General features: G+C 43.2%; 1 protein-coding gene across 2 annotated transcripts in view; it reads right to left on the bottom strand.

The window, feature by feature from the left end:
* mccc1 (methylcrotonoyl-CoA carboxylase 1 (alpha)) overlaps positions 1 to 13166 on the bottom strand; it is a 98872-nt gene that overhangs the window by 46940 nt on the left and 38766 nt on the right. For both annotated transcript variants that reach the window (XM_038816004.1, XM_038816005.1), the window contains exons 7-9: positions 10233 to 10354; positions 9844 to 9955; positions 7766 to 7847 (exon numbers count right to left, since the gene is read on the bottom strand). In XM_038816004.1, the coding sequence (XP_038671932.1) occupies positions 7766 to 7847; positions 9844 to 9955; positions 10233 to 10354 (316 nt within the window). The remainder of the gene's footprint in view (positions 1 to 7765; positions 7848 to 9843; positions 9956 to 10232; positions 10355 to 13166) is intronic.

Raw genomic sequence — 13166 nt, 5'->3', positions numbered from 1 at the left:
GGCCATCCATTATAATGAGGAAACTGATGAATCTCATGGAAGAACCCTTAAATGGAATTATTTAGAAAATAAATAAAATAAAATTTTCATGACTAGGACTTATCTGATGTACTTTCCCATTTAATTGCATTCCTTTTAAGTTCTGAAGTGTTGTTAAATGTTTTTGCTGTGAGCTATCCATAAATTGTGAGACACTGAGAATGTTTGGCATGATTTCATGATTTTTCTTTTGTGGAATGCGGGCGTCACTGGCTCAGCCAGCATTTGCTGCCCATCCCTAGTTGCCCGAGAAGGTAGTGTGAGCTGCCTTCTTGAACCGCTGTAGTCCCTGAAGTGTAGATACACCCAGTGCTGTTAGGGAGGGGGTTCCAGGATTTTGATACAGTGAAGGAACGGCGATATATTTCCAAGTAAGGATAGCGAGTGTCCAGGTGGTGCTGTTGCCAGGTATCTGCTGAACATGTCTTTCTAGCTGGTAGCGACTATGGGTGTGGAAGGTACTGTCTAAGACAGGGGTGGGCAAACTTTTCCGTACAAGGGCCACATTCAGAAATGTCTTGGTAGTTCCTGCAGTGCATCTTGTAGATGGTACACACTGCTGCCACTCTGCGTCGATGGTGGAGGGAGTGAACATTTATGAGATGGGGTGCCAATCAAGTGGGCTGCCTTGTCCTGAATAATGTTGAGCTTCTTCAGTGTTGAGGAACTGCATTCATCCAGGCTTTACTCAGGATATTACAGTCTGTCAGGGGTGCAGTTCATGAAGTGACACAGTGAGTAGTTACTTTGCATATCTCAATAAAACATGTGGTGCACTTCTAATAAAATGTGCATGATGAGGCTATTACCTAAAATAAGTTGGCTTAGTTGACATCAAATGCATTTTGCCGGTCACATTATTATTATTGACGGTTTCAGTTTCCATTTATTGCAAACCTAGTTGTGAAGCCAGTAGTGGCAAGGTCAACATATTCATATATCAAAGTTGCAGAATAAGGTTCAATTTCTAGGACTTTTGCTATTTCTGAAAGAGGGAGCAAGGGGTCCAAAGAAAAGAGAGATAAATTTTGAACTTCTTTGAAGCTCCAAAGAAAATGTGGTTTACTTCTGATTCAATTAACAATAAGCAATGATAAACAGGAATTACAAAAGTGGAAATAATCTACATTATAATAAAAGATTTTCAATACAAATGAGTTCAATCAAGTTAACTAAAAGAATAATTAAGATTGGGAAATCAAGGCGAGGTCAGGGGACTATGCATAACACCATGTACTTCCTTTTGAAAAGAATATAGGAGAAAACAAAATACGTTCGGAATTGGTGATTATATGACATCCACAAATGATGCAGAGCTTTAAAAAGCCTGCAATTCGAATATAAATGAATGGCCAAGGGAAGTAAGGTTTTCACAAGTTTGCAGTCTTGGGAAGGAATAAGTTAAAGTAGAAACATGTGTCCTGAAATGTGCTTTCGACAAACCGGGGATGCATGGAACAAAGTTATACCTAATGGCACATTTTGAATTGAAGCAAGCAAGGAAACAAAGTTCAGAAGCATTGGCAAAGTTCAGAAGTATTTATCTAAAGATAACTTGGGATGCCAGAAATGAAAGAGGAACTAGCCATCAGAAGACCAAACTTTCCACGTATCCTGTCCAGGAGCGCAAGACACTACGAGAAGAACCTCTCGAGATGTAGAAACAATATTCTAATTCTTTTTTTTTTAAATTTAGAGTACCCAATTAATTTCTTCCAATTAAGGGGCAATTTAGCATGGCCAATCCACCTACTCTGCACATCTTTGGGTTGTAGGGGCGAAACCCACGCAAACACAGGGAGAATGTGCAAATTCCACACAGACAGTGACCCAGAGCCGGGATTGAACCTGGGACCTCGGCGCCGTGAGACAACAGGGCTAACCCACTGCGCCACCGTGCTGCCCAACAATATTCTAATTCTTGATGAACTGGGCTTTAAAATGTCAGATGGTCACTTAAAATTCTAATTAATGAAAAAAGTATGTGTGTGAAACTTATCTATTGACTTAGCCTGATTTTATTTTAAGAGTTAGCTACCGATATTTAAACTCTTTCGGTTCACCAGCTTACCAGCCTGGATGATTTAACTTCTTTGTCTCTGAATCAGATGCTCCTATTTATGGTATTTTTATGTTGTCGTACAAGCATTACTGCGTGATATAGAATTCTACAGCAAAGTTTATATACCAAGCTTTCTTTGTCCCTATCAACCTGATATAAAAGAAACGCAAGTAACACAACAACAACTTGCATTTGTATAGTGTCTTTAATATCTCAGGACATTTCAGGGAGGGAATCCAAAACTTAACTGTCTGAGCAGCTGATGACATCCCAATGTGCAACACTGGAAACTGGGGATGTACAAGAGTCCAGAATTAGAGAAGCACGGAGATATTGGAAGGTTGCAGTACTGGAAAAGGTAAAAGAGATAAAGAAGGGCGAGGCTATAAAGCGATTTGATGACAATATGTTGCCTGACTGCGAGCCAATATAGGTCGATGAACATGAAACATGGCACGATTTAGGATACATATCGCAGGTTTGGTTGAGTTGAAGTTTACAGAGGGTGGAAGGCTGGAAACTGGCAAAGGGAGCAGTGGAATAAATGGAAATAAACAGAAAATGCTGGATAAACTCAGCAGGTCTGGCAGCATCTGTGGAGAGAGAAACATCTCCAACTCAAGTCCATGGGGCATAGATATAAATGTTTATGGCAGACAATTGGTTTAGTCATTCATCACCAAATCTCTACTTGGTGTTGCTCTCCTCTGCCAAAATTGTTCATTATTCCAACATCATCCTGGAATACAAAGATTACCTCCAACATCTCTACCATTACAAACCAACTGCTTAGACCCTTGTCCCCAGCACCTTCTTCATCTTCACCTCCAGCAGAAAGTGTGAGGATTTCATGGACTCTTTGCCAGTAAGATTGAGATCTCGACTTCCTCCCTTTGTTCTCGTGTTGCCTGGCCAAGTTTTCCTTAAAGTTTCTCCCTTGTCCTGGTCCTGGACGTGTAGCTTGTTCCAAGTTTCTCTCCTATCTGGGGCTGGTCTCCTAGGGGCTGGTTTAGCACACTGGGCTAAATCGCTGGCTTTTAAAGCAGACCAAGGCAGGCTAGCAGCACGATTCAATTCCTGTACCAGCCTCCCCGAACAGGCAGCGAAATGTGGCGACTAGGGGCTTTTCACAGTAACTTCATTGAAGCCTACTCGTGACAAGCGATTTTCATTTTTTTTTCATTTTCTATCTTCTCTTATGTCCTCTCCGAGTTCATCTTGTCTATGAGACCCACTCACTGCTCCCAAAGCCTTATTCACACTAAACTGCTGACCATCCAACCTCCCCTGGCTACCATGTTAGTTGATGTTGTCAATGGTTCCCTCTCCTCAGTGCCCTTCTTCCCTTCAAATCTGCTGTCATCAGCCCTCTTCTCAAAAAACACAGCTTTGACTGCTTGATTCTTGAAAAATACCATCATCTTGACTCTCCCGTCTCTAAAGTTCTTAAATGTGCTGTCAGTTCCCAAAACCATGCCTGCCTTTTTTGAAACTCCATGTTTAAACCATTCCAATTAGGTTCTGCCCTTGCCACCGTACTGAACGGGCCTTTACCAAAATCCTTTGTGACTATGACCGTGGTAAACCATTCCTACTTATCTCCCTTGACCTGCCAGTAGGTTCAAGATGATTGACCTCATGATCCTTTCCTCTGTCAACCAGTTGGGCGGGACTGCACTCACCCGGTTTCATTCTTATCTATCCAGTACTATCCAGCTTGAGAATCATCTGCAATGGCTTCTCTTCTCACTGTGGTACCATTACCTCTGGTGTTCCCAAAGGACCTATATTTGCCCCCCTTTGTTTTCTCATTTGTATGCTGCCGCTAAGGCACATTATCTGAAAAAACGTCAGGTTCCACATGTGGATTGACAACACTTCAGCTCTAGCTCACCATCAACCCTCTCGACCACTCCACTTTCCCTAATTTGTCATACTGATTGGCCAAAAGCCAATGTCGATAACCGTAAATTTCTTGCAATTCAACATTGGAAATACAGATACCACTGTTTTCAGTCCTGGCTTCGAACCCAGTTCCCTGGTTTTTGTCTCCATCCACCTTAATGGGCAGCATGGTGGCACAGTGGTTAGCACTGCTGCCTCACAGCGGCAGGGACCCAGGTTCAATTCCGGCCTCAGGTGACTGTGTCGAATTTGTCTGTGCTCCGGTTTCCTCCCACAGTCCAAAGATGTGCAGCTTAGGTGGATTGGCCATGCTAAATTGCTGCTTAGTATCCAAAAGGTTAGGGGTTATGGGGAAAGGGTGGAGGCGTGGGCTTGAGTGGGGTGCCCTTCCCAAAGGCCGGTGCAGACTCAATCGGCCAAATGGCCTCCTTCTGAATTATAAATACAATGATTCTATGACTAATATGGTCACCATACAAATCGATAACTATTAAAGAGAAACTCAAACTTCCAATTAACAATTTCACATTGAGAGAGTTAAAGTTATCGTCACAGAGATCACAAGATCTCTCACCATGGCTCTCTTCGCGATCAGCAGTGAGAACCTTAGCTTCCCTGCAGACCAGAAAATCCAAGCCAAAGTTCCCATTCCTCATAGATGATGTGAGAATCACACTGTGAGAACTGAGAGAATGACATGTCAAGATTTCACATTTAAAAACTTTTACTGAGACAAATGACTAAAAATAAATCCTATCGACTAAATGCTATTTTATTTTGTAGGCAACTTATACTCTAAACTATAGAAGAAATTCCTGATTTAACTTTAGCACCACTGACAATCCCCTGCTACAGTTATACATTGCACTGTCACTTAAGTGGACATTTCAGCCTTCAGGAACCAGTCTAAAATTATCCTCAGCTCCTGAAGGTTTATTTCCTTTCCTCTTTCTCAGCCGGGTAACGTTTAAGCCCAGAACTGACTTTCGCTATGAGGATTACAATGTAGATTCTTTCCCTCTAGGAGAATCTTCCAGCCTCATTGAAGTCCTCACAATTTCAAACTTCAATCTGAGCGTGCGTGCGTCCCACCCATGTTCCGTGTTGTAAACAATGAGCCAGCATTTTCTCTGCTTCGGGTGCAGGCCTGACTGTTTCTTTCTCCTGATCTCTCTGCCTCTCAGATGGATGTTGACCACACCAAACAAAAAATACCGTCTGTCCGAGATGCTCATTGATTTGTAGGAAAGTCTGTAACCTGATCTGAAAAGTGGTTTTCTTTTCTCTCTTCCCCATGGGATCATGAAACACATTAGCTTTACTTTCAAATAGAAATGCTAATTAGTTATCATTGATCCCAACTCCCTTTCATCAAATACGCAAATGAATAGTTTACAGCATAACTGTTTACAATAAGATACCTAATACATCTTTCTGGGAAGGTAGAATGCTTTGCATCTAGTTGGGATATACTCCGAGACTGTGGTTAACTAGCTTGCACATTCCTCTGAGTAAAACAATTGGAGTCTCTTAGCTCGCTAACAGTCAAAGCACCTACCATCAGGCAGATTGTACAGTAGGTCACATAGCCCCCATTTATTTACCGTAAATTTAAAGCTCTAGTGCCAAAATACAATTACCTTAAAAAAAGATATAATTCAAATATATATTAATCGTATAAACCTCACAATTGTAACAAACTCCCACCCAACTATTTGAGGATGAAAGTTCACAACCTTGGTAGTGTATTTGATTCCAAAATGAGCTTCAGGCCTCATACCTGCACCATTACCAAGATCTTGATGATAAAACAAAAACAGAAAATACTGGACAATCTCAGCAGGTCTGACAGCATCTGTTGAGACAGAAGAGAGCTAACATTTTGAGTCTGAATGACTCTTCGTTGAAGCTGGAGAGAACTGGAAATAGTGTCAGTTATACTGTTGTGGGGGATGGGGGGGGGGGGGGGGGGGGGGGGGGGGGGCATGGAGCAGTGGGACTGGATAGAGGGCCAGCGATAGCTGGAGATTGACAAACATGTTGTGAACAGAAACACAAAGGCAATGTAAATGGGAGCGATTAAGGTTCAGAAGGATGCTGATTAGTGGCACTCGACGCATGAAGTGGGAACAGTGCCAGGGAGGGCAGCCATGTCAGATCAGCTCCCCGGCCATGTCCCACCATTAGGGAATTTTTTCAACAGTAGGACCAGCCTCTAACAGATTTCCTGCTACAGGAAAGCGAGAAACAAATTTAAATATTGAAATGCCCTATTAAGGGTCAATTTACCAGGCTGTCAGGAATTTGCCAATGACAAATCAACCCCTTCCTGTGAAACTGGTTGGGGATGGGGGAATTTATACAAACAAATATTCACATAAGGTAGTCCCGAGCCCCAATGATTATTCCGGACAGATTTCCCCTTCAGCAATCTAATATTTCTTATTTAAAAAAAAAACATTTCTTCAGCCAACTTGGTTGCATCTTCTTCAACAGCGGCCACCATTCCTGGTGGAGCTGCAAAGGTTGCTGGCCCTCTGATTGGGTCAGCAGATCTGGAAGGCTGGGGGCCTTCGCAAACTGGAAAGGAACATCAGTGGCAGCTTATTCACGAGCTGCCAGCCATAAATGTAAGAGGGAGGTCTCACAGGTTGGGCTCACTTGAGTTTTTTTGGAAAAAATCTGCCCAGTAACTCTGTTTCTATCTCCATAGATATTGCCAGACCTGCTGAGTACTTCCAGCAAAGACTGCCAGCATCCAACCCTGTAATATTCTGACTCTGTTCCTGCCTCCCTGCTGGAACTCTCATCCATACCTTAGCTCCCTATAGACTGGACTATTCCAATGCTAGTCTGAATGGTCTCCTAACTTGCACCCTCCATTAACTCGGATTCATTTAAAACGTCGCTGCCTGTATCCTAATTCACACCAAGTTTACTACTGTAACTGCTGGACTTCCTAGACTGGCAATACCTTGACTTTAACATTTCCATTCTTGTGCCTATATCCTTAATCACCTCCTGCCCTGCAACCCTCCAAGATATCTTCAGTATCCCAATCCTGGCCCTTTGCGCATGTCCTATTTTAATTCTCGATGGTAGCCATGATGTGGAGATGCCGGCGTTGGACTGGGGTGAGCACAGTAAGAAGTCTTACAAGACCAGGTTAAAGTCCAACAGGTTTGATTCACCTGAGGAAGGAGCAGTGCTCCGAAAGCTAGTGTTTGAAACAAACCTGTTGGACTTTAACCTGGTCTTGTAAGACTTCTTACTATTTTAATTGCTCCACCAGTGCTGTCCTCGCTTAAGCTGCCTGGTCCCCAAGTTTTGGAATTCCCTCCCTAAGCCTCATTTTTCCTCCTTGAAATCACTCCTTTAAACATACCTCTTTGACCAAGCTTTTGGTGATCTGTTCTAATATCTCCTTATGTAGCTCGGTGTCAAAATTTGTTTGAAGCACTTTTAGATGTTTTAATACGTTTAAGGCACTATATAAATGCAAGAGGTTGTTGTTGGTCACGCTCATCCCTGCTCAGCTCCTATTTGCACTGCGCCCCTATAAACAGAAGAACATCAAATTAGAAGTTTCCACTGAATAACTTTTGCCTATCGGCAGCTGATTCAAAAAGGCATCAGCAATGTTAGGGGAGCAGGTTGCCTACACCATCTTTCTGGCTCTTGACGGTACCTCTGTAGACTCTAGACTTCCTTAGGTCAATGAGGGTCCAATCCTTTTATTTGTGGCGAGAGTTTACTTACCAGCTCCTACATAATTAACAGCTTTAGCAGCTTGGACTGCAGCTTCGCCGAGTCTTCTTCTCACCTCCAGGCTAATTCCAGGCTACAATTGTAAAGGAGCAAGTTCAAGAAAAATTATTTACGATGTGTATCCACAAGATGCTTAAAAAGCGAAAAATAAATGTTTGCTTTAAGCTTCATTAATTAAAATATGAATGCAGTTATCGTAGTGCAGTTGCAATGCGACCGGGTGAATAGTTCAGAATCCTAGCCTAATAATCCAGTCAACACAAGTTCAAATCCCACCATTCAAAAATTTGAGTACATTGAATTAAAAATAAACCTGGAAACAAGTAAAAAGTTGCTCTCAGTATAATTTACAAAAGTTCAACAGGTTCACAAATAATCTTATAGCTTGGGCCTATTGGTCATTTCAGTCCCACAACAATATAATCGCCGGTTAGCTGCCCTTTGAAGTTGCCGAGCGAGCCACCAAGGTGTATTATACAGTACTACTGAACAAAAGGCCCACCTCTTCCTTCACAGTGCAAGTAGAATGGGCAATAAATGCTGAGCATTGGGAGAGTGAATCTTACAAAGAACTTTATCATAAATTACTTCATGAAATATTGTTTTGAGATATAGAAATATCTGATTCCCAATGAGGGCATAGTGGATTTTGAAGAGGTTCTATGGATGATTTGCACGAAAAAACCCTATGCATTTAAAACGGAGTAACTTTTTCAATTAACCTTACAAATTGATTTTGAGAGTGTAGCTCCTTTAGGCTATACTGATCTTCACTGCCCCATTTTCTTCATAACAATCAGGACTAATCCAGAACTCCATTAAGATCATTCATTTATTGGTTGTTGGGAGGTCTTCCTAGTGAATCAAGCTGGTTATATAAACCTCGCATTTCAGGTACAGAATCTCTACTCTGCAGGAGACCATTCAACCCATCAAATCTGCACCGACCCTTAGAAAGAGAACCCTACCTAGGCCCACTGCTCCACCACCCCCCCCCCCCCCAACTGTTTTCCCCAATTCACTCACTACGGGGATATCTATTATTGGCAAACCTGTACCCCACATGTTTTCATGCATGAGATTCACAAAAGAAATTATGCCAGATCTATGATGTACATTGTATCAGAGAAAGGTGAGTGGGTCAGAATTACAGAGCATGAAGTTTCAACAGTGACTCACATGTATTTGATTCCCTATCAGGGAAGTCAGGGACAGGGAGATTAACTGCAGTACTTGTGTAACCCATCCAACACATTTGGAGGGCAAGTTGCATAAACACTAGCTATAAGGTAGAGACTGAAAATAGGGTTTGTCTCACACCAGAATTCCATACATCGGGAGCAAAAGGATTGCTTATGGAATCCACAAAGTGATGGATTGGGCCTTTGGATGTGCATCTGGATCATGTATGGAATACCTATTATTTATAAAACAGCATTAAATAAAATACAATTGAAATGCATCATCAGAGTCTTAAATATATGCTTTAAAACAAAAGTCATTGAGGCACAGTTTCAGCTTGGATACAAATCAGTGAATCCGGATGCAAAAAATAGTTTTACCATAAACAGTACACAGTTTAATCAGAGTGTTTAGTTCACCACCTATAAGTAACCCAATTTTAAATACTGAAAATGGCTTTAACAATTATACTGAACAATTTACTAGCTTTGCTGGTGTGCAGTGCCAGTTTGTTGGTAAATTTGAAAAATATACTTAAAGCTTTTAAAACATGCCTATTTATGCCCTGCAGCCTAAAAAGGTAATTCATTTTTAGACTCTCCTCGCAAGCCCATTAAAATGGATGCAATTTGTGGAAAATCCCACTGATGATTAATTCAATCTGGGACAGTTGTTGGTTTTGATTGTGGATCCAGCTTCATATGCAAAAGATTGTGGAAACCCAATGTGGGTGAACATAATCTGCACTTAAAACTTTGCAATCTTTTGTGTTGGTTTGGCCATATTTGGGCAAATTGTGCCGAAAGAAACCAGCGGAATGTAGTGGGAACTCCTGCTTATATTTAATTCTGCCCAAATGCAAATTTCTATATGTTGAAATAATTTACCCCAGGTGCTTCTTCAATAATTTTCTGATGTCTCCTTTGTACGCTGCAGTCTCTCTCAAACAAATAAACAGCATTGCCATACTGGTCTCCAAACACTTGTACTTCTACATGTCTGAAACAAAGAACAAACCTCTGTTAAATCCACCAGAACATGAAAGGAAGCTGCAGGGTCAGGTATAACTCACTTTTCTTCTCCCTAAATCTTATGCTAGTTATTAGCAGTTGATGGTGGCATTTAGCAAACTGGATTTTATTCTGCGTCATTTTTTTGAAGAATGGTGTGCAGATCATATTTAAACTGATGCATAGTACCGCATTTATCACATTCAAAATTATATAAATTACCTCAAGTCATGAAAGTGCATAATTTCAGATTGGAAGCCGCATACCTGGGAGTGTCTACAAACTTTTCTATCAGCATAACATCATCATTGAAAGACTTCTTTGCTTCTCTCCGTGCAGATTCCAGTTGTTCAAGGAAATCAGCCTTTGTTTGAGCAATGCGCATACCCTAGGCACAGATAAAACGGAAATTAATTTAAAATATGAACCTGTGTGATACACACACAGTATAAGATGATACCTTCATGACAAGGCAATTTTCCCAGAACCTATACACACATGTAATTAATACCATAACACCACAGATATTGTTGAATGTAGAGCCTAATTTTCCTTGGACTAATATCCCAGGTTCACCCACTTCCAAGAAGTCAAGGGGAAGAGAAAGGGGTAAAGATGCTATATTTCCACCAATGTTCCCTCCAAGCTGTGCGTAGGAGAGGGTCATGATGAAAACACCATGGGGTGGGAACATTAGAGGGTGGTGAAGGCAGCCTTTGAAGGGAAGGACTCCTGATCAGGAAAGGGAGCCAGTAAGAGAGGTACCCCTGTTAATGTTGGAATTGTGCTGCAAAAGTGTACTTGCTTTAAGTTGATAATCACGTGCAGCTGCCCACAATCGGGAACCTATGAGGGCTTTCATTACAAGAGTGTAAAAAGGTGTTCACAGTGGGAGTTGGAGAGAATTTGAAGAATCTGTGCCTTTATTCTGTAGGCTTGGAAATAAATCTGTTTTAAGATGTAGGCCGGCTTCAGACTCATTCTTTCCTCAACATGGAATTGAGTATCAACCTGTGAAATCCTGCCAGTAGCAGGCGGTAAGAGCAGGAGAGACTCCTGCTCAGCCAGGCTCGGTGTGGAGTGGAGCCACTCAAGCTATAAGCCTCTGGTGGCAGGCCGACGACCTGTCCAGGTAAAACTCGCTATGGAATCAGATGAAGGTCTGCCTTGTGCAACACCAGGTACGGTAAGGTGAACAAACAAGAAAAGCCCTTTCCACTCGAAGTCCGAGCAGAATTACCTACTGGGCTTCTGTGCTCCCCCTGTCTGTGACCCATGCAGAAAGTGGCCCTTAAGTGGTCAGCAATTAGCCTCTTGAGGGCTTCAATGGCACGATGCGGGCAGGTCATCCTAGAGCCTACCAGCTCCTTGTATAACTTTAGAAAGATCGGAGGGGGTTGAATAGGCTATGTGAAGGCCACTTGAGGAACTTTTCAAAAACAAAAATCTTTTTATTCTCATTTTCAACATTTTAATCAATAAACAACCAAAGAAAACAAATGAAAACAAATACGATCACCATACCCCACACAAAACCACTCCACGCTCAATAAACAGACCAAAACATCCGCCCATACATTCTTGGTAAAAAAAAACACAATTTATCAATCCGTAAACAATGCAACCAAAGACAACAATACCGCCAAGCCCCCCTTCCCCCACAACGTTCAATGGCAACCAATTCTCGGAAGTGCAGAATAAACAGCCCCCCATGAATTGTGAAACCCTTCCTTCATCCCCTTCAGCTGAGACTTCACCTTTCCGAGAGTCAAAGATTCAAGTAGGTCCCCCCGCCAAGCCGTATCACAGATTGGAGAAGCTGACCTCCACCCCAACAGAACCCGCCTCCAGGCAATCAGCGAGGCAAAGGCTAACATCTGCCCCTGCACCCACCTGCTGCCCGAGCCGGTCCGACCTCCCGAAAAAAGGCTTCTAGGGACTCTGGTTCCAAGTTCACGAGCACTACCCACGAGATGACCCTGAAAAATCTCCCTCCAACAAACGCCTCATATTCCACACAACCGAGGTCAATACATTACATTTTCCTTGCCCGTGCTAATTTTCTTTATTGTACAGAGAGGTTTATTCTGGCTTCATTTAACTGACTATGTATATTTCGCTGCCCTCTGGATCGGTCTATAGATTCCCCCCTCCTTCCCCGTTGTTTCCCTCCCTTCCTTACCCCCCCCCCCCCCCCGCGGCTTCAGCACCCCTCCTCGTTTCCCCACTTTTCTCCCTACCCCCTCCAGGTTGCGCAGTCCATTGGTTCCACATCGGTCTTGTTTTTTTTATTCTTAGCTTACTCCTTCTTGCTGGCCTCGAGCAGGTTTTGGAACTGGCTGACAAACTGTCCCCAAGTATCCAGGGAGCCTTCCTTGGACCCTCGGATGGCGTACTTAATCTTCTTCACGTGGCGAAATTCCGAGAGGTCAGCGAGCTAGTTTGCAGCCGTGGGTGGTGCTGCCGATCGCCAGCCAAGCAGGATTCTCCGGTGTGCAATTAGGGAAGCTTTCCCATGTGTAGCTCTGGCTGCTCCGATACCCCGAAGATTGCCACTATTGGGCATGGCTTCACCCTCACTCCCACAACCTCGGAGAAGGCTGTCCAGAACCCAGCAAGCTTGGGACAAGCCCAAAACATGTGGGTGTGGTTGGCCGGGCCGCTCTGGCACCGCTCACATTTGTCCTCCACCTCCAGGAAGAACCTGATTATTCGGGTTCTGGTCAGGTGCGCTCTGTGCATCATTTTGAGCTGCATTAGGCTTAACCTTGCGCAGGAGGAGGTGGAGTTCACCCTGCTTAGTGCTTCGCTCCAGAGCCCCCACCCTACCTCTGTCCCCAGTTCGTCCTCCCATTTTTGTCTGCTCTCGTCCAGTGGTGTTCGAGCGCTGTCCAGTAGATGTCCGTATATTTTCCCACATAGCCCCCCCTTCTCGTTGCTTGTGCCTATCAGGTCCTCGAGTAGTGTTTTTTCTGGGTCCCCGGGGCACCCTACAGTCTCTTTGTGGAGGAAGTGTTTTATTTGGAGATGTCTCAATTCCTGTCCTTTTGCTAGTTTCCACTTCCTCGTCAGTTCGTCCAGTGTCGCCAGTCTGCACCCTACGTAGAAGTCCCCGACCGTCAGTGTGCCCTGTCCCGCCTCCACCTTTTGAAGATGGTATCTAGCATGTCTGGGGGGGGAATCTGCGATTGCCGCAGATG

The sequence above is a fragment of the Scyliorhinus canicula genome, chromosome 13 (assembly GCF_902713615.1).
Source record: "Scyliorhinus canicula chromosome 13, sScyCan1.1, whole genome shotgun sequence".
In the NCBI taxonomy this organism is placed as follows: Eukaryota; Metazoa; Chordata; class Chondrichthyes; order Carcharhiniformes; family Scyliorhinidae; genus Scyliorhinus; species Scyliorhinus canicula.
The sequence above is the reverse complement of the archived record's forward strand: the minus strand, read 5'-3'. Positions and strand labels throughout refer to the sequence as shown.